Below are 21,359 nucleotides of genomic sequence, written 5' to 3'. Positions count from 1 at the left end.
AGGGATTTTAAATAAAATAAAAATATTTGAACAACTTAATGGCAAAAAAGACATACTTTTAGAAAAGCCTAACTTAAAAAAATTCAAGAAGAGATAGAAAATCTGAATATCCCCTAAAACCAGTCAAAACACACACTATACAACAATAATCCCAGTTTAACAGGTGAATGTAACTAAACATTCAAGGAGCACAAACTCTTCCAAGGGTAGGGAAAATCATTAAGTTGCGTAAATCCCAGGAATGCAAGCGTTCTTTAACATCAGAAAATTTATCAATGTACTTTACCACATTAACAGATGAGAGAAAACCATACAATCATCTCAAAAGATGCAGATTTTACTACTGTTCATTAAAAAAAAACTTTTTAAATAAAAGATTAAAAGACACGTTATATTCATCATCATTTTATTGGGCTACACCATCATAAAGCTTACATGATGGACAGGTCATATAAACAGCTATACCAATACCTAATAGTCATACAGCACTTGATAGCTTACAAATCACTCTGCACCCATTATCTACCTAATCTAGCCACTCTCAAGGAGGTATGACATTTAAAAATATATATAAATGAGGAAATAGATTTAAAAGGATGACGTGATTTGTCCCAAATCCCAATTATTTTCCTTCTTTATTTTGTTGGTTCTCTGTGACATCCACACATAGATAATACATAATAGGAAAAATACACAAAATTCGGAATCTAATTCTCCAATGGTTCTCATATCTTCTTGGAGCAAAGATACAAATAAAAATGTTTAACCTCATAGTTTATATTCTTAGTCATATCTATCCTTCCTTCTAGAATTGGTAAACTACAATTAAATGCTGGTATTTCCTCAACTTAAAAACTATAGTTCCCTCAAAGCTAGATGACGCTTGCAGCCTGGTAGTTTCTACCTTTCAACTAGGCAATGTATCTTTGGGGAACAAGTGAGCATTCCTCTTGGTCCTTACTTGGCTACAAATGCCCGGTGTAAGCTACAAATCTTTGATGCAACTTGACCTGGCATTTCAGTGTCAGATGGAGGATGTCATGGGAAAGATGGAGTGGTGATTTCCCCTATTTCTCTAAGTATAGCTAAAACCCCTGCATGTTCTATAGAAAACAACATAAGATTCTGAAAGGTGGAGAGAATACAGACAGGCTGGGGACCTCTGGACCCAAAGAACAACACAGGGCTCCTTGGGTTTTCTTTTTGCTTCATTTTTCCCAGATTGGGTTCTGAAGAAGCAGGCAATCCAGAAACAACAACAAGCACAGGCCAAAAAAAAAAAAAAAAGCCCAAGAAAAGTCTGCTCTTTCTAGCCAAAGGACTAGGAAAAGAGCAGCTTAGCAAGACAGAAAACTTTTAGACAAGAACCACCCTACTCCGGCCAGAGACCATGGAAAAACACTGTGGTCTTATCCACAACCAACAAAGGCCAAGTGGGGAGCCTACATATCCACCCTCACAGGCTGTAATGAGGTTCCTCAATGCCCCATCCCCACCCTGAGTGGTGTCAGAGAAGGTCAAGTGAGGGACAGGATTGTCAAAGCCAACCCCTCCCCCATCCCACCCCAGCAGTGTCACCGGGGACCCTCTGGGGAGACTAGGCTTCCAACCCTACCCAGGGACAAGACGTCTCTCCCCTTCCTTACTGGTGTGGTGCCAGTGGAGGCCACGTGGGGAGCTGGAACTCCTCCCCAACCCCAGCCCAGCAGTACTGAGGATCCCTGTCCCACGTGTCAAAAGAGGCCAGTGATGGACCGGGACTTCCAACACCAACTTATAGTCATAAGGCAGTGTCCCCCCAACCCTTTCCACCAGAGCAGTGTCAGTGGAAGGCTGTCCAGACAGAAGCTCCAAACAGAGTCAGGGCCTCATAATACTCAGAATGTCCAGATTTCAATGGAAAATCACTCATCACACAAAGAACCAGGAAAATCTCAACCTGAGTGAGATGATCCACAGATGCCAACACTGACATGGCACAGATGTGCAAAGTACCTGACAAGGATTTTAAAACAGTCATTATAACAATGCCTCAGTGAGCAATTACAAACACACCTGACACAAATTTAAAAAATAGAAGTCTCAGCAGAGAAATAGAATAGAGAATCAAATGCAAGTGAAAAATACAATAACTGACGTAAAACCCAATAATGGGCTCAAATAGTAGAATGGAAGGGACAGAGGAACCAGTGAACTTGAAGACAGAACAATAGAAAATACCCAATCTGAACAACAAAGAGAAAATTGCTATGGACTGAACTGTGTCCCCCAAATTTATATGTCGAAGCCCTAACCCCCAATATGACTGTATTTAGAGATGGGGCTTTTAGAAGGTAATTAGGTTAAATGAGGTTATAAGTATGGGGTCTTAATGTGGTAAGACTGGTAGACTTCTAAGAAGAGGGAGAAAGAATTTTCTCTCTCCAGAATTTTCTCTCTCCACACCCATGCACTGAGGGAAGCCCGTGAGAACACAGCAAGAAGGTGGCCACCTGCAAGCCAGGAAGAGAGCTCCTACCAGAAACCAAATCTGCTGGCCCCCTGAAACCAAATCATCTTGGCCTTCCCAGCTCCAGAGCCGTGAGAATTAAATCTCTGTTGTCTGAGCCACCCAGCCCATGGTACAGGCACACCTCAGAGATATTGTGGGTTCAGTTCCAGAAAGCCACAATAAAGTGAATATCGCAACAGTGAGTCACATACTGTTTTTGGTTTCCCAGTGCATATAAAAGTTATCTTTATACTGTAGTCTATCAAGTGTGCAATGGTGTTATGTCTAAAAAACAAGTACGTACCTTGATTTTAAAATACTTTATTGCTAAAAGATGCTAACTTTCAGCGAGTCATACTAGTAACATCAAAGACCACTGTTCACAGATCACCATAACACATATAATAATAATGAAAAAGTTTGAAATATTGAGAGAATTACCAAAATATGACAGAGACACGAACTGAGCAAATGCTGTTGGAAAAATGGCACCAATAGAGTTGCTCAACACCAGGTTGCCACAAACCTTACATTTGTAAAACAAAAAACAAAAAACAATCCCACAATACCTGCAAAGCGCAAATAAAATGAAACACAATAAAACGAGGTCTGCCTGTATTTTGGTTTGGAACCCAAACAGATTAAGACAGGTTTTGGTACATAGAAGAGGGATGCTGCTCTAACAAATACCTAAGAATGTGGAAGTAGCTTTGGAACTGGGTTACGGATAGAGGCTGGAAGAGTTCTGAGGTGCCTCCTAGAAATATGGGTATTAAAGGCCATTCTGGTGAGGTCTCAGACCTCAGAAATGAGGAACACATCATTGGAAACGGGAAGAAAGGCAATCCTTGTTGTAAAGTGGCAAAGAACTTCACTGCACTGTGTTCCAGTGTTCTGTGGAATGTAGAACGTGTGAGCAATGAAACTGGATGTTCAACAGAGATTTCCAAGCAAAGTACTGAAGGCACACCTTGGGTCCTCCTTACTGATTAGAGCAAAATTCGAGAGGAGAGGGACTTCCCTGGTGGCGCAGTGGTTAAGAATCCTCCTGCCAATGCAGGGGACACTGGTTTGAGCCCTGGTCCAGGAAGATCCCACATGCCGCAGAGCAACTAAGCCCGTGTGCCACAACTACTGAGCCCGTGCGCCACAACTACTGAAGCCCGCGCATCTAGAGCCCACGCTCAGCAACAAGAGAAGCCACCACAATGAGTAGCCCATGCACCGCAACAAAGAATAGCCCCCACTCACCACAACTAGAGAAAGCCTGTGTGCAATAACGAAGACCCAACCCAGCCGAGAAAAAAAAATTCGAGAGGAGAGAGATGAATGAAAAAGGAATTGTTAACCCAAAAGGAACTAGAACTTGGAGGTTTGGTAAATTCTATCCATGTTGCAAAACACAGAAAACTTGTTCTGAAGAGAACACTAAGGGCGAGGCTGAGCAACCATTTGATAGAGATCATGGGTGTGACTCATAGATTTAATCAGCCATCTCAGCAGAAGCCAGGGACAGAAATGGGACTATACCAGCAGAAACACAGCCAGCTGGGACTAAAGGGGATAGAAAAACCAGACAAATGAAGGAAGGCTGTTGGACTTCTTAGACCCTATAGGGCCAGACAATAGAGCTTATTCAGCTGCAAACGTGTGCCGTGCTTCAAGAAAGGGAAGAATGACTCTGAAGTCGACTCAGAGATCTTGAGGCTGCCTCCTCAGTTTCAAAGGGTGGGGACATCACCTTGGTTTCAACAGGCCAGACAGCATCGAGCCAGTTTGGAGGCAGGGCTGCCCAGCAGAGCTTGGCGGCAGGATGGCTGCACAAGCAGGTCTAGAAGGTGGGACACAAAGCCAGAGAGGTTTATCCTCACCTGAAGATCTCATGGAGTTTGCTTTGCTAGGTCTTGGGCTTGCTTGGGATCCATCACCCCTTCCTTCTTTCCTATTTCTCCCTTTCGGAGTGAGAATGTCTATCTTATGCTGTCCCACAATCCAATTTTGGAAGCACATCACCTATCTGGTGTCACAGGTTCACAGCTGGACATGAATTTTGCCTCAGGATGGACCTCAAGTCTCACCCATATCTCATTTATGTGATATTTAGAGGAGACTTTGAACTTGACTTTAGAGTTGATGCTGCAATAAGTTAAGACTCTGGGGGTTGTTGGGAGGGAGTGGATGTATTTTGCACGTTGAGAACATGAATTTGGGGGGCCAGGGACTGAAATGCTATGGACTGAATTGTATCCCACCAAAATTCATATGTTGAAGTGCTAACTTCCAATGAGACTGTATTTGGAGATAGGGTTTTTCAGAGTAAATTAAGGCTACATGAGGTCATAAGGCTGGATTCCTAATCGGACAGGAGTGGTGGTTTTACAAGAGGAAGAGAGCAAGCGCTTTCTTTCTCTCCTTCCATGCTCAGGCACCAAGAAAAGGCCGTGTGAGGACACAGCAAGAAGGCAGCCATCTGCAAGCCAGGAAGAGAGCCCTCATCAAAGACCAAGGCCGACACCTTGATTTCGGACTTCCAGGCTCCACAACTTTGAGAAATTAATCTCCGTTGTTTGAGTCACCCAAGCTATGGCACTTTGCTATGGCAACCCATGCAGACTAAGATAAAAACGTACCCAAAAGTAAGTAAACAGAGTCTCAGGAACCTGTGAGACTAAAGATCTAACATTTGTTAGACGGGGTGGGGGGTGGGGGCTGAAAATGTATTCAAAGAAATGGTGGCTGAGAATCCCCCAAATCTGGCAAAAGACACACAACTACAGCCTCAAGAAGCACAGAAAGCAGGATAAACTGAAAGAAATGCACACTAAGACATCACAGTCAAACTTGTAACCACTAAAAACACAGTACTCAAAATGTTTGCAAAAATAATCTTCAAAGTTTCAGTGAAAAAAAACAAATATAAAGATGTCACCTGCCTCTATTTAAGAGTAAAATGATGAAAGGTTAAGTATTTCTAGTGTTTTCAAGTTGTTTACAACGTAATATGCAGCGTCAGTTCAGGTCTACAGCTAAATTAAACGATGGTATGAAAAAGCCTAGGGTACAAACTACATACAACTGAAGCAAATTTTTACAAGTATGCACATTCTCAGGTAACTCAGCTTAAAACAGACTGAAAACATCAGAAGTCCCTTCTGTAGTCTCCCTTTCCAGGTTGTCAGTCTTGACCCTTGGAGATAATGTGATTCTTAGTAGGTAAATTCTCAACGAACATGGTCTAAAAGACCAAAAGTGCAGAAGTGGACTTGCCAGGCCAATATTTCTTGGCTTCAGGATGGAAACTTTGTGACCAACTAACAAGCCTGACTGATATTTTTCCTGGTTCTTGGTACTCATTTGAGTAGTTATCTCAATCAACATTTGAGTTCAGCCCCCAGCTCTTTTTGTCTATTCTTTCTATCCACCTCCTAAGTGCTCTGGTATTTAAGACCAAGGACAACGTCCCTTCCACCACCACTCTCAACCCTGTACAGGTTCACTGTGAATTGCCAACCTCTTATTTCCACCCTTGCAATTTGCCTAAAAGGACCATTTATCCCTTCAAAACTTCATCTCCTTAGCATAATGAGACCACCTACCCCAGCCAAGATGGCCTCTTTCCATCATGGCACACCCTATTTCTCTCGCAAGGATTTGGTAGCTTACACACACATTAGGGTGTTGGAAATAATTTTCCTCTCTCCCCAGGGAAATACACAACATCCTCTGTTACTTTAAAAAATGTAAAACCCTTCTTTCACACTCTAAATAAGCTATGTCCCATATCAACAATGACTTCTCAATTCTTTTTTTTGTAACAGTCTTAAATTCCTTTGTAGTCCTCACAGCATGTATAGTAATTGTTCAATAAATATGTTCTAAACATACTACATGTACAGGACCTTTATCCAGTATGAATTCTCTTTTGCTGGCCAAAGGCTGAATGCTCACTAAAGGCTTTCCCATATTCCTTGGTTTTCCCTCCAGAATGAGTTTTCTGATGTTGAGAAAGGGATGAACTCTGGCTGAAAGCTTTTCCACATTCCTTACACTTATAAGGTTTTTCTCCAGTGTGAGTTTTCTGATGCTTTGTAAGAGATGAGCTCTGGCTGAAAGCTTTTCCACAATCCTTACACTTGTAAGGTTTCTCTCCAGTGTGTGTTCTCTGATGACGAATAAGGGCTGAGCGGTCACTGAAGGCTTTGGCACAATCATTGCATTTGTAGGGTTTCTCCCCAGTGTGAGTTCTCTGGTGTTGAGTCAGGGCTGAACAGTAGCCAAAGGCTTTCCCACATTCATTACACTCATAAGGCCTCTCCCCAGTATGAGTTCTCTGGTGCTGAATAAGGCCTGAACGATCACTAAAAGCTTTCCTACATTCATTACACTTATAGGGTTTTTCTCCAGTGTGAATGACCTGATGCTGGGTAAGGAATGTGCTTTGGCTGAAGGCCTTCCCACATTCATTACACTCATAAGGTTTCTCTCCAGTATGAATTCGCTGATGTTGAGTGAGGTATGAACTCTGATTAAAGGCCTTCCCACATGCACTGCATTCATAGGGTTTCTCCCCAGTATGGATTATATGATGCCGAATAAGGGCTGAGCGGTGACTGAAGGCTTTCCCACATTCGTGACATTTGTAAGGTTTCTCTCCCGTATGAATTCTCTGGTGTAGAGTAAGGTGTATGCTCTGACTAAAGGCTTTACCACATTCATTACATTCGTAGGGTTTTTCTCCTGTGTGAATTCTCTGATGTAAGACAAAAGCTGAGTAGTAACTAAAGGCCTTTTCACACTCATTACACTTCCAAGGCTTCTTTTCTGCACAAATTTTCTCATGTTTCATTAGATCTGAATTTTGTTTCAAGTTCTTTTTAAAAGACTCACAATTGTGTCGTCGCTCTCCTTGCTGCTGAACAAGTAATGTCCTCCGACTAAAATTTCTTCCAAATCCATCACACTGGTAACTTCTCTCCCCAGAAGGTTTCTTCTGAGGGACAGCCTCTTGTATTAAATGTTTCTCATGGTTTTCCTGCTGACTCTCTAAAGAATCCTCACATTCACTGGAACTTTCCTTTGGAAATCTCTCTATTAACACCCCGGTGTTAACAGGGGCTGATTCTTCTTCAGAAATGTCCTGATCTGGAGTTAGCTCCTTGCATTCCAGTCCTGTATCCCAGTCTGAAAGAAACAAAAATACAATGTATCATTTCCTGCACTGAGAGAAAAATAATTGCTGTGGTAGGAAAATAATGAAACAAACCAAAAATGCTTACAGGGGACAGAGGAACTTGTAAGTTCTCAAAAACAGCCCTGCAACCTTGAGAGAGCATGAGAAAAGAAAGATGACTGGGCAAAGCAGTGCTCAACATTCCTGTATCCAGCAGGGGAGGAAATGAGAAAGAATAACAGAACAAGACTAAACAGAGGTGATGGGGGAAATAGCAGATAAGAAACAGGGTCTGGTGGAGACTGGACTGGGATCAGAAAACGATGGTCTCCCATGGACTGCCCACTGTCACCACCTCACCAGAGCATCATGCCCTGAGAATGTCCATCATTAGCTGATCTTACCACCAATCTTTTCTTGTTCCAATATGTCCCAATCACTGCTAGCAGAGTAACCTTTTAAAAGCATACCTCTTACACAAAAATCTCTGTTGGTTCCACTGTCTCAAGGTGAGACACAAATCCTGGAAGCTAGCATTCAAGGTAGTCCAGATCTACAAATTCAATTAGTAATTAAAAAGCAACTGAACATCTCTGATCGCACCACACCGAACAAACTGGAAACAGCAAAACAGAACCAACCTTTACAAAAAATAAGTAGTGTGTGGGGAGGGGAAGGTCAAATCCCCACATGCTTAGATTGGTCCGCAACCTGTCAGGACACCTGTCCCCAAATTCCGAGCTTCTTAGGAAGAGTTTGGGGGAAAAACCTGCACTGCTAGAAATGTTTAAGTATTCTAGGCTTAAATGGTCATTAATATCCATTCCAACCATGACTCTACATGAAATAAATCAATACAATATAACGTTCTCAATGATGTATCATAATCAAGGAAGTGGCTAGGATTTTAAGGATAAATAGGTAGAAACAGCTTAGAGGCAAATGGACTTTTAGCTAAGGGGAGTGGAAGAACTGAAGTCCCAAACATTTGCAGGAAACACATAGTTAGCGGAGGATAGTCAGAGACTTGCCTGTCTCGTGTTAAGGGTTCAAGTTGAACAGAGAAGATAAAATGGCTAGGCAGGTAGGTCTTGAAGGCAGGTAGAGGAATACAGAACTGGCAGAGTAAACAACTCACTGTGGGAAATCTGGCAGTATTATGCTGCCTAATTAGACAAGGATAAGAAAGTATAATTAAAAGCTAAAGAAAGTATAATTAGCTGGTAGTCTATTGCAGTATCCAGTTTGACAAAAGTGATAGGCTCAAATCCATGACATCTTTCAAAAGAAAAGTTAGCAGGACTTAATCATTAGCTATCATTTGCTTAGCATATAGCCAGGTACTGTTCTAAGCATTCCCTTGGATTATTTCATTTGATCCTCACAACAACCCTAGGAGTTAAGTGCTATCACTACCCACATTTTACAGTTGGGGAATTTGAGTCACAGAAAGCATAATTAATCTGTTAAAGCTCACAGAGCTAGTAAGTAGTTCAGATTGGCTTTGAACCCAGGAAGAGTGGTTCCAAAGTCTGCACTCTTAACCACTATGCTATGCTACCTCCACTTAGACAGAGAAGAAGGCAAGGGACGACTCAGAGATCAATTTATAGTCATTGTTCTGAGACAAAAAGTCATGTTATCCTGCAGAGATAAAATAACATATATGAAAAAATCTGGTTTAGAGCCTTGCACCCAAACCAATGATTAACAAACATTAAAATGTTGATTTCATTTCACCTTATTTGGGAAAAACAATTGGTTTGAAAGGGTGGAAAGTACTGACTTTCTAAAAAATAAAATTATGACTCTATAACAGATCAGCCTCCACAGAGCTGGAGTATATGGCCCAGGAGAAAGGCACTGCACTTCAACCTTTCCATGGGTCTAGCGAAATCTGGAAAGGCTCCTCCACAAGCATTGCAAAGATGCTTTTCCCACTGACCATCTGGGTTTTACGTTCACTGTTTCCAAAAACCACTCACCTGGACTAGCTGCTTTTGTGACTTCTCTCTCCAGCTCCTCCCCACACTCCAACTGAGAGATTACATCAGGCTTGGAAATTGGAAGCCCTGTTCATGGGGAAAGAAAAAGGAGTCTGGTAAAGAGCTCAGTGTTAGCTCCTTGGTCATTAGAAAATACAGTCAGTATAAGAGAGAGAAAGGTCGGTTCTGGATTTCTCCCTCAACAGCGCTCAGAAGAAGGTAGGAAGATTGATATGGGGTCTATTTGAGTTCAGAATAATTGAATCACTTGTTTTTACCTCTCCCTATTAAAAGAATAAGCACCCATCTCTTAAAAGCTGTTTTTATTAGAACTTTGTCCCAACATCCTTGGTCAGGGAGTAGGGAGGAAGGACGCTACCGCCTAGGCAATTACAATATAAAGGTGTCCACTTCTGACTCTAGAAGGTTTAAACTTATATCCAGAAACAAAAAGAAGAAACTGCCTGCATCAGACCTTACATAGGGATTAAGAATCTTTGAATCTAAGAACGTCAGAGCTCCTAGGAACTGAGGAAGCAAAGGTACCACACTGGGTAAATTCCCACACTGGGTGGGGGCCGGGGTGATGCTTACCCAGCAAGACCAGATTCCTATGCTTCTCAGGCACATCTCCTTGAGGAGTGTTCAGCTGCCCCCACTGGGTGAGAGCCTCAGCCATATCCCTGATCATCGACTCCTGAAAAACCGAACACATCAAGTGCTCACCAAGGGACATCCTTCCAGAAGCCTCTGGGAAGGACTCAAACAGACGGCATAAGAGGAGAAAGACAGGAAGGACAGGAAGGTTAGACAAAATGACCTCTATCATCTCTTACAATACTAAGATTCTCTGGTGTATTTGGAGTCACAGACTCGCTCCTTACCTCCATGCAGAATCGCATGTAACCTGCAAGTGGGAAGGAACACCTGCAGGGTAAAATCTGAAGGTACCAAGTTACTAGTTTACGTGGTGAAAAGTTAAATTATAGAACTACAGAAATCCTTACATTTAGATATGAGAAAGTGGAGAAAATATAATTATGAATTAAGTATTTTCTTTATGGTATGGTTTTAAAATACAAGAGATTCAAGAAATATGAATTATTTTTCTCTCTCGTTCTCCTTTGAGAATAAAATCAGTCCCATATATTTTCTAAAAATTAAGATGTTTGCTACACATATCACAGTATATAGATTTGTAAAACAGTATTTCAAGCCCAAATTATCAGAGTTCCGAAAGTGTTCTTGCCATTTCTCCCCAGTCAGTCTGACCACTCTCCCGCCCGCCTCCACCATCTACTCTCTACCCCATCATACACTACTCCTCTGCATTTCCTTGTGCTCCAGCTGCCGGCTGCCCTTTGGCTGCTTGAAATGTATGTCATACTCCCTCCCTTCTGCCCCTTTACACACACTGCTTTCTGTCCCTGAATGTTCCCCCCCTTGCCCCATCCTTTCAGCTATTTTAATCCTACTCACACTTCAGATCTCAGCTCGGGGGTTACCTCCTCAGGGAAGCCTTCCCTGACTCTCTGGGCGGTAGCACCATGTTCCTTCCCTCCTCTTGGGTTACGCACACATCAAGGGGACTTTGTGATTAACGTCTGTCTGTCCCATTAGACGCTAACCTCCAAGAGAGTAGAGGCCAGGTTTAATTTTGCTCAGTGAAGCAGCCCTAGTCTCTGGCACAGAGCAGGAACAGTGTGAATATTTGTCAAAGAATTAAAAGAAGGTGAAACCCTTGAAAAGAATTAATAGAAACAAGAATTAAGCTTAAATGGGGTGTTCTCTAAAAGTGTGCCTGGGAACAGAGGTGGGAGGGGAACAGAAGTGTATCAAACATTGAAAACATTACAGGAGTGTTTACTTTACCTTACCTTGACCTAGATGACAGGCACAAAGTTTAGATCGTCTACTAAAATGTAGGGAGGGTGAGTAGGGTGGGTAATGCTCCTTTGAATCTAGAGTTGAATCTGTTTACTGCTGATAAAACAAATGTCTAATAATCTTTCTAACTCTATTAAAAATTTTTTCTATACATCTTCAGTGTAATGGAGTCACATTGAAACAGACCAGCCCCTGGGATGCTAGCAAATGAACCAGTCATGGCTTTCTTTGAAACACCACTTTTGTCACAGCCCCTGAATATACATGTATATACATATATGCATATATACATGTATACATGTATACACACACACGTATATACGTATACATATCCTCCAAAACCAACTGGTAAAATAATTCACATAATGACATAAAGTTACGAGAACTACCTACTTTGAAAATCCCCTGCTCAAAATAATTTAAATCTTCTTCTAATACTTGAACTATGAAATCACTTCCCTTTTTATTTAAGTTATGGTCCCTTAAGGCCACATGCCTCAGGAGTGCTCAACACAAGCCATGTCATTCGTACAGTCTCTTTTCTTTATAAACAGTGCAGCAGTAACAGGCTACCTAGCAGTTCCTTTCAGACTTTAGTTCTGAGAAAACCTCAGCAATCAAACTCATTTTTGAGGGCACAGGCAGACCAATCACACACTGCCCAGCAGATGCTACTGACTCTCTCTCCTCCTCCCTCTGAAAGAGATCTACCAATTCAGATCAGAAGCAGTACTGGTGTTTCTTCCTAGCGTTTTGCATGGATTGTCAGCACCTGGATGCTGTGAGGCAGGTCTGAGGTTGACAGGCAGTCCCGATGCCTTTACCACGGGGTCTGCCATTCTCCCAGTATCCTAGGCCAGATCCTACAAAAGCATCTTGACTAATCTTCTCTCTCTAATCATTCACGGCATGTTTCGTCTTGCTGGGCCTCTAAAAGCTTTCATGGGGCCTCATCTGCCTTTGGAATAAGATCCTGTGTGCATTTCTCCTGTGGTCTGGCTACAACACCCCTACGCTTCCCTCATCACACTCCAGCTCACTCCACAGTGACACACACTCTCCCTGAAGACCTCTGACTCTCTCATCACTTGGAGACTTTTGCCAAAGCTGTTCTCTCTCTTGGAATATTCCTATATTCTATTTTCCAACTACCTACTCTCTCTTGTCTTCCAAAATGCAGCTTTTATCCCAGCATTTTACCCCCAGAGACTCTAGAGGATGGAAAACCTCTTCTAAGGTCTTTTATGACTTGTCTGTAATAGTAATTTCTCTATTAAAAAATATATATATATATTTCTTCTTGCTGTTTAACTATTTTACTTATCTATATCTTATTTCCTCAGTAAACTTCACAAGGCAGAGGCAACTGGCTTTTATTCCTTTGCATCTCGCCAGGAGGCCAATTACAGCACTGAAGAGCTTGTAAGTGTGCATCTAGCACTAAGCGGACAGAGAAGTGATGCCAGGAGGGAAAGTTCTGTCCATGTGAGGAGCATTTACTATCAGGTTCACCGCTCATCATTTTATTAGGATGAAGCCAGTGGTCTAGGAACCACGGCTGAACAAGTCCGTAACAATGCTAGAAACCGTATGCATGTTCTGAGAACAGAAAAAAAAAAAGAAGAAATTTAAACCCACCTGGTATGCAGGGGTCAGCAGCACAGTGGTCAGGCCATTTTCTTTTGGGTTTCCAGCATGGGGAAGGTCTGAATTCTCTGAAAGTGACCCTACAAGTGGAAATAGGAGCCACAGTGATTACTCTTGCTTGCAGTACACTCACAGAAACTGCCACACACAACTACTTGTCACCTAAGAAGAGTCAACACAAAGAACCAAGGGACAATCCCACAACATCTCTTATACAAGACAGTCATGACCATGGCTGCCTCAGGTTCCTCCTATGCTCCTCTGCCCTTAAACTCCAGTAGAACTCTGCTACGAGATCCTGGACACTTAAATACATATTTCCATTTCTCATCTGCTGACACATCTCAAAGTCTCGGTGTGTCAATCCGCGCCTCAGTGAGTCACTCCTGCTCTATTCCAGGCTCACAGGATGAAAGACTAGTTAAATTCTTTTTGAACACTGGCTTTTCAGATACAAAACTGGCTTTCTCAGAAAAGCAATGGGCCTGTGGGGAAAAAAATCCAAGTACTCTAAACAAATCCTGTGACTTCTCGAATCCTCACTTTCCCCATCTGCCAATGGGTCTATTTGATAGTCTCCTTCCTCCATAACCGCCTTAAGAGGTTCCTGTGAGAACAAAAGAAAGTCATTATCAAAAGCCAAATTGTCAGATCTGGTGATTTGAGGGGCAAAGGAGGTACGCATCATCCTAAAGACCAGAAGGGCAATGTAGGTAGCGGGCTCCCCTTAAACCCCAACGTGAGACCAACTGGTAGGAATGGGCTCTCTCCCAGAGAAGACGTGATGCTTGTCCTTCCAGAGCTTGCCCCAGCCAGAGGGCAGCCTTTCTCCTTTTTTTCTCTCCAGCAGGCGGCATCCCTCTGAAATTCTCACCTCTGCCCTTAGGCTCCATGTCGACTTCCTCCCCGCCGGCGCAAGTGACGACCGTGGGAGAATGGCGCGACTAACGCACTTCGGGCCGGGGATCCACAGCTCTAGCCCACCCCGAGGCCCGGGAACACGCGCGCGACCCTGTAGCTGGGCAGCCCGGTGTCCTCCACCCGGAGGCCCTCCACCGCCCTCGTTCCGGCCACTCAGACTCAGAAGGACACGCGCTCAGCCCTCCTGGAGCCCAAGCTCAACCTCGCGAACAACACTGTGGAGACCCGACTAGCGACAAAGGCATCTACGAGCCGGCCGGGCCGAGTCGCGCCAGCCCGAACTCGCTAATGAACTACAACTCCCAGAATCCTCCGTAGGGCGCGGCGCTCGTCACCAGAGGACGCTTCCCAGAGGACTCCGCGGGGCCGCCTCTGCCCCGGCCCTGCGTCTTTGCGGCCGCCTAGGCCCCTCGGAGAGCTCTTTCCTGGACGCTCCAGGGGCCGCCCGTTCTCAGTGTGTACTCTGGGCTGCGACCCCGGAGGACGTGTTCGGCCGCGCCATACCCCTCCTCGAGAAGGAAATTCACTCCCTGCCAACTGTAACTGGTAGAGGGCGGTGCCCCCCTACCCACCTAGGACTCCTCCCTGGCTGCTGTGCTCCCTCGGAGGGAAGGCGCCCGCGTTCCAAGGATGTTCACCGCACCACGTCGCTTCCCCTGTACTGCGCCTCCACGACCCATTGTCGGGGGGCAGAGATTACCTCAAGTAACCAGGGATGATTATTCCATGCTGCACCTCGAAATAATGAAAAGCAGAATCTCAGTCCCGGAAAGCACCTCAGTCCGGTCCCCAAGAAGCTATTAGTTAATAATACCGCTGACCTTAAGGTGCTTGGAACATGAAAGTCTTTCAAACTCCCAAGGAGCTCTAGGAAACGTCAGCTGGGAGTGGGGTTATCTTCAGGTTGGTGCATGTTCTCACCTTCCTTCCCACAATAAAGTGGCCAATTTTCTATCCAGCTCAAGTTCCCAAGAAAGAAAATCAAAGTACCTAACTGTCCCTGCGTGGGTATAAGCCACAACGTCTGTTTGTCCTTTCTCTAATAGAATCCCCAACTTTTAGCTAGGCTTAAGGCTGCCTGTAGTAAAAATGACATTTCTCATCATCCCTACCTCTTGCCAGGGGGATGAGAGCAAAGTGATTCTTAAAGGGAAGAAGAAACTCCTTCATGCTGGCTGGAACGCAGGCTAGTCATTGTGGATGGTGTGGACAAGGTTAATACCCTAGGAATGGCAAACCAATAAGACAGAAGGAACTGAGCCCCTAACATTTTGGTGGAACAGAGCTTGGGCTTTAATGTGGGAGAGATGTAAACTTCTGTTTTGTAGAAGCCACTATTATACTGGGTTTCTGCTATAAGATAATTATGCTTATCTCCTAATTCATCTCTAGATTGGCTGATTTTGGTCCAATCAGCTAGGGCTGGGAGGAGAGGGTGCATGTGATAGAGAACACAGCCCTGCCAGCTCAAGCTGGAGGGAACCAACACCCCCTTCTCCACCCCCACCCCCCCATCAGCAGGAGATATGGAGTGGGCAGTTTCTTTCAAAAAATAGTGTGTGAAAAGTACCACCAGTTGACATATCTGGAACACCTGGGAATACCTTTCTTCCTTTTGTTAACTATTACCATGAAATTCCCTTTCGTTACCAAATCAGTGAACAGTTCTCAGTCCTCTCACTTTACCTATGAACAGTAGTTGATAAAACTGACTAGTCCCTCCTGGAAACACTCTGGTTTTCCTCCTTGACTGGCCACTCCTTCTCCGTCTCCTTAAGTGGTTCTTCCTCCTCTTCTCCCTAGCCTCTAAACCAGTGGTGGTCAAACTATAGCATGGTCAGGATCGCCTGGAGAGCTTGTGAAACCATCGTGTTGAACTTCACCCCTATTCAGGATGTCTGAGGTGGGCCTGAGAAATTGCATTTCTAAGAAGTCCCCAAGTGACGCTGAAGCTGCTCGTTTGGAAACGAACTAAATGTTGGAATATCCCAGGGCTGAATCCTTGGACTTTGTTTCTTTTCCAATCAACACTTACTCCTTGGTAACCTTGTTCATTCTAGATATTCTAAATACCATCCAAATGTAGTCAACTCCCAATTTATCTCTCTAGCCTAGGCTTCTCCCCTGACCATAAGCTGTCTCCTCAACCTCTTTACTTGGATGTTCGATAAATATCGCTGATGTAGCATGTTCAGAAGTGAACTTTTGATGTCTTTCCTCCCCTACTGTAGTTTTCCCCACCTCAGTAAATGGCAACTCCATCCCTCTATTTGCTCTGTTCTAACACCTTGGAGTCACCATTCTTCTCTTTATCTCACCACCCACATCCACTTCCTCCCCAAATCCTGTTGGCCATACTGTCAAAATCTATGCGGAATCTGACCACGTCTCACCACCTCCACTGCTACTACACTTTTCTAAGCAACCATCATCTGTTGTCTGGATCACTGCAAATGCCTGCTAACTGCTCTCATTCCTACTCTTGCCCTGCATATTCTAGTCTCAACACAGTGCTCCCCTATCTCAGAAAAAAAGCCAAAGTCTTTACAGTGGCCCACAAAGCCCTTCAAAATCTGCATCACTGGGAATTCCCTGGTGGTCCAGTGGGCAGGATTCGGTGCTTTGACTGCCATGGCCCGGGTGTGTGCGGTGGGGCCAGAAAAAAAAAAAGTCTGTATTATCCACACCCACTAACTCTCTGATCTCATCTTCGACTACTTTCCCCTCCTTTGTTCTGCTGCAGCCACACTGGCCTCTTTGTCACTTGTCAGTCAAGTGAACGTGCTTCCACTGCGGAACCTTTGTGCTTGTTCCCCCGTCTGGATATCCTTCCCCAGATGCCCACATGGTTGCTCTCTCACCTCCTCTCAGCCTTTGTTCCCTGTGAAGCTTTCTCTGACCACACTATTTTTTTTCCCACAGCACTTATTGCTTGCTAACATATGATTATTAATTTTGTTTACTAGGTGTCTCCAACACACATGCACCACAGATTAAGCTCCATGGGGCAAAGAGTATCACTAAAGTATTTACCGGTACTTAGATGTTCAACAGCTGAATGAGAGTATGCTCTGTACTTGTAGAGAAGGAATAAATGCCTGCAACTAATATGGCCCTCGTTGCTTTTCTTGGCTCTCATTTGTGTGCTGTTGGAAAACCTGGACTTCCTTTATAACCCTGCTTTTACTTGCACAGGCCCAACGTTTGAACGGACACTACCAGCTGGCCCAAGTGCATAAATTGGTGTCACAAAGCAGCAGAGAGGAGTTGGAATCCCTTGGGATTAAAAACCCGTTGGTCTCCAGTGAGTCCCCATTGTCTCTTAAGGGTGGATTGACCTTGAGCTTTCCTAAACTTATTAAAGTTCCTAAGTTTAAATTTGAGAGTCACTGTTTCCTTCTAGTCTGTCTTTGTGTTTGCCAAAACAACCTGCCAGGAAGGCATCCTTGCCTTCCTCAAGAAGCTACGGTGCCATCAAAGGCCATGAACTCTGACGTGAAAGTTGACGTAAAGAGAGGTAAACAAGGAATCGTTAATCACCATGGAAGAGGGAAAAACCGAAAAGTAAAGAAAGGGTTTGGGTGGCAAACAGGAGGAGGCTTGAGGGACACGAGATTCAAGAGAAGAGAGAGGTGCTAAAGGTCTCAGGCAGTCAGAGAGGAAGGCAGACTTGAGACAGGAAATCGAGCTTGGATTGAAGTAGCAAAGGGAATAAATCAGGCATGAGTCCTGTGCCTGGCCACGTTACCTCTGGGCCTCTGCACAGACCCTCAGCTCTTTGCTCCATCTCAGCTGCCAGAGCCTGGGAGCGCACTCAGCCTTGTGACTGCACCACCTGCAGCGGGACAGTTACGGGCCTGGGCGGGCCAGTCTCTCCCCTTGCTTTTGCCACAGGCCGAATAACTGCACACTGCAGATTCCTGGCTCCTGGTACCATGCCCAGACTTGCTGATGTGCCACACGATGGGTTGTGGGATCTGGCTATGATGCAACCTGAAAACGCGAGGAAGATGGGAGGGATGTGATCAGGTAAAATCCTTTTGCTTCTCTGCCCATCACCTGCTCCAAGGCATGGTTTTGCCACATAGACTGGAGAATTCTTTTTTTTTTTTAATTTTTAAATTTAATTTTATTTTTTTTTATACAGCAGGTTCTTATTAGTTATCTATTTTATACATACTAGTGTATATATGTCAATGCCAATCTCCCAATTCATCCCACCAGCACCACCCCTCCCCACCACTTTCCCCCTTTGGTGTCCATACATTTGTCCTCTACAAATGTGTCTCTATTTCTGCCCTGCAAACTGGTTCATCTGTACCATTTTTCTAGGCTCCACATATATGCGTTAATATACGATATTTGTTTTTCTCTTTCTGACTTGCTTCACTCTGTATGACAATCTCTAGATCCATCCACGTCTCTACAAATGACCCAGTTTCGTTCCTTTTTGTGGCTGAGTAATATTCCATTATATATATGTACCACATCTTCTTCATCCATTCGTCTGTCGATGGGCATTTAGGTTGCTTGTAGTGGGATTGCTGGGTCATATGGTAGTTCTATTTTTAGTTTTTTAAGGAACCTCCATACTGTTCTCCATAGTGGCTGTATCAATTTACATTCCCACCAACAGTGCAAGAGGGTTCCCTTTTCTCCACACCCTCTTGTCTGGAGAATTCTTGCAGAGCCAAGCAGATGCCCTTGCTGAATAACCTACCATCTCTCTTCTCAGCCCGTTGTGAGGCAGTGGCCAATGGGGAATAGATTGCCTTACTTTTCTTCCCATCCCTCCCTGTTTCACTTCCTTTTCTTCTCTCTTGCTGCCCTAGGTTTGTACCTCATAAAGCACCAGCTCTTAATTCTTGCCTCAAGCTCTACTTCCTAGGAAATGTGGGCGAAGACTGGCAATGTGGTCTCTGACTCCCCCATCCCTCTAATGGCCTCATTGTTTCAGGGGAGAACTGGGGGGGCATGAGCGGTGTGATTCATGCTGGAAGTAGGAGCAGCTGTTAGGACCAGCTGAGTAAGGCTGAGGCCCAGGCTGAGACTCAGCTCAAGTAAGGAGGAGCTGGAGACGTTGGGAGAGAATGATAGAGGATCTCTAGTCCTAGCACCAGGAGTTTCAAGGAAGCAAATACCTTAGTGTCAGCGGCCAGATGCTTAAGGAATGTATATTCTCTAATATGGAGTAGCAGAATTTGCACATAAAATTTCTGACCATTCATCAGAATGAAGGAGTCACACTGATGGGAGAGGAGAAGTTGCAAACAGCAGTCCAGCAAAGAGCCACAGAAGGAAGCCAAGGTGGCTGGTGACTTCACAAGCAACAACCAGGAGAGACTTCTGGAACCTTACAAATGCTGATGAGGCATATAATCTGGAATCTGGGAGGGGCAATCCTGAAGACTGAAGAACTTGAAGGTGTCTGAGACTTGGAGGTCTATCTAGGCAGTTTACATCAAACCAAGTGATACAGTGGCCTGCACCAACTTTGTCCAGACAGGACATTCAGGGTTGGTTTCAGCCCATCCTTCGTTTGTTTGCTGGTATATGTTTGCTTTGTTCACCCACAACAAATAAATAATCGTAACAGTATCATGGATTCTTTGAAACCATCAAGTTACTTATTCAATTGAAGGAGGTCTTACTCCATCTTATCCTTCTATCAGATAGACTTATCAATGAGGCTTTTCAAGAGAGTTAGGGAAAATTCCCGTTTCCTAGCAGGGTCGCTGCTGGGGGGTTAATGGGAAAGAAATAGTGGGAAAGGGCATTTTCATGGTGAGAGAAACCAACAGACCTTTAGATGAGAAACAACTTTCAGCCAACTTCACGTCATCCTTTTGCACCAAGACACATCATGTCCCTCCCTTTCACGCTCCCCCCCCAAACAGAAAGAGACAAGCAGTAGACCTGGAGGATCATTAAGTCCTGGCCACAACCAGGTTCAATAACAGCCAAGAGCTACATATGGAACCGACTCTTGGCAACAAGTTAGCCAGCTTCGAAGAGTGTGATTATATGTGTTTAATTTATAATTCATTCTCTGTGTACTTAAAAAAGATAGTTGTATATGGATAAATTGTTTGTTTGTTTGTTTGTTTAAGTAAGAGTGGCAGAGAATGGCCTGAAGAAAAACAGCCCTGCAAAAGGATATTTGAAGGATTCTAGGGTTGAATTACCAGATCCTTATGAAGGATTTGCAAAGAATTATGCTGGGCTATAGGGACAGGAAAGATGTACCTCTTTCTCTGTTACCACTACTTTGCTACAATGAGCAAAACCCTGGAGGCATCAGAGCTCCAGAGCTGATTATAAAAGATGTGGCCTGTTACAATTCTGAGGTCAGGCCAGCCTCACAATGAGGTACACTGCCTCCCCTCTGGTCCTGGTCTGAGGTGGTATTTTCTCTGGCTGGAAGAGTTAGTTCCTTTTCTTTTGACTCTATATATTGCTTTGAAAAGTTTAATAGAAATTTCCTTTGGCTGTGAATACACTGGTTAAATACATAAGGCTTTAATCTCTCTCATTCAAGATCAGAAGTAGGCAGTCCAGGGCTGGTATGGAGGCTCAAGGAATCAGATGTCTTCTGTTTGTTTCCTCTCCCATTCTTCAGGCATGGCTTATATCCTCAAAGTCACAGATGGCTGCTGGAATTCCAGCCATTAAGTCCACATTCCAGGTAGAAAGAAGGGAAGGACAAGGGCAAAAGGGAGTTTCCTAGCTGTCCCTCTTTTTCTTTTCTTTTTTTTTTTTTTTTGATGTGGACCATCTTTTAAAGTCTTCATTGAATTTGTTACAGAAGAATTTCTTCTGTTTTATGTGTTGGTTTTTTGGCTGCGAGGCATGTGGGATCTTAGCTCCCCAACCAGGGATTGAACCTGCACCCCCGGCATTGGAAGTCTTAACCACTGGACCGCCAGGGAAGTCCCTGTCCCTCTCTCTTTTAAGGTGCCTTTCCTGAAGTTCTGTCCAACAAATTCCAATTATGTCAATACACCATTGGTCTGTTAATTGGTATATCAGTATATCATTGGCTTCATTAGCCATACCTCACTGCAAGAGAGGCTGAGAAATATAGTTGAGCACTCTGCCGCTCAGAGTACACTCAGATTTTCTATTGTTAAAGAAGACAAAAAGAATGACTACAAGTTAGGCAACTAACAGCTTCTGCCATAATAAGCATTACCCACTGCTCATTATCAATGCTTTAGCTATTGCAAGTTACTTTAGCATGAGGTTCTATAGCATGGCT

General features: G+C 44.0%; 1 protein-coding gene across 1 annotated transcript; it reads right to left on the bottom strand.

The window, feature by feature from the left end:
* Nucleotides 1-818: 818 nt before the first annotated feature.
* Nucleotides 819-14,303, bottom strand: ZNF892 (zinc finger protein 892). The gene is made up of 5 exons (XM_007118465.4): nt 14,055-14,303; nt 13,172-13,260; nt 10,241-10,343; nt 9,647-9,733; nt 819-7,672 (listed from the first exon to the last, which is right to left on the bottom strand). The coding sequence occupies exons 1-5, from the start codon at nt 14,071-14,073 to the stop codon at nt 6,393-6,395; spliced, it is 1,578 nt and encodes a 525-aa protein (XP_007118527.1). The 5' UTR covers nt 14,074-14,303; the 3' UTR covers nt 819-6,392.
* Nucleotides 14,304-21,359: the final 7,056 nt, after the last annotated feature.

Source organism: Physeter macrocephalus, chromosome 12 (assembly GCF_002837175.3).
Source record: "Physeter macrocephalus isolate SW-GA chromosome 12, ASM283717v5, whole genome shotgun sequence".
NCBI lineage: Eukaryota > Metazoa > Chordata > Mammalia > Artiodactyla > Physeteridae > Physeter > Physeter macrocephalus.
This window is presented reverse-complemented; position numbering and strand designations above follow the sequence as displayed.

Coding starts and splice junctions, on each gene's coding strand:
- ZNF892 (XM_007118465.4), bottom strand. Junction 9,734..10,240: donor TAGGAATCTGGTCTTGCTGG/GTAAGCATCACC, acceptor CCCCATGAACAG/GGCTTCCAATTTCCAAGCCT. Junction 7,673..9,646: donor CACAAAAGCAGCTAGTCCAG/GTGAGTGGTTTT, acceptor TGTTTCTTTCAG/ACTGGGATACAGGACTGGAA.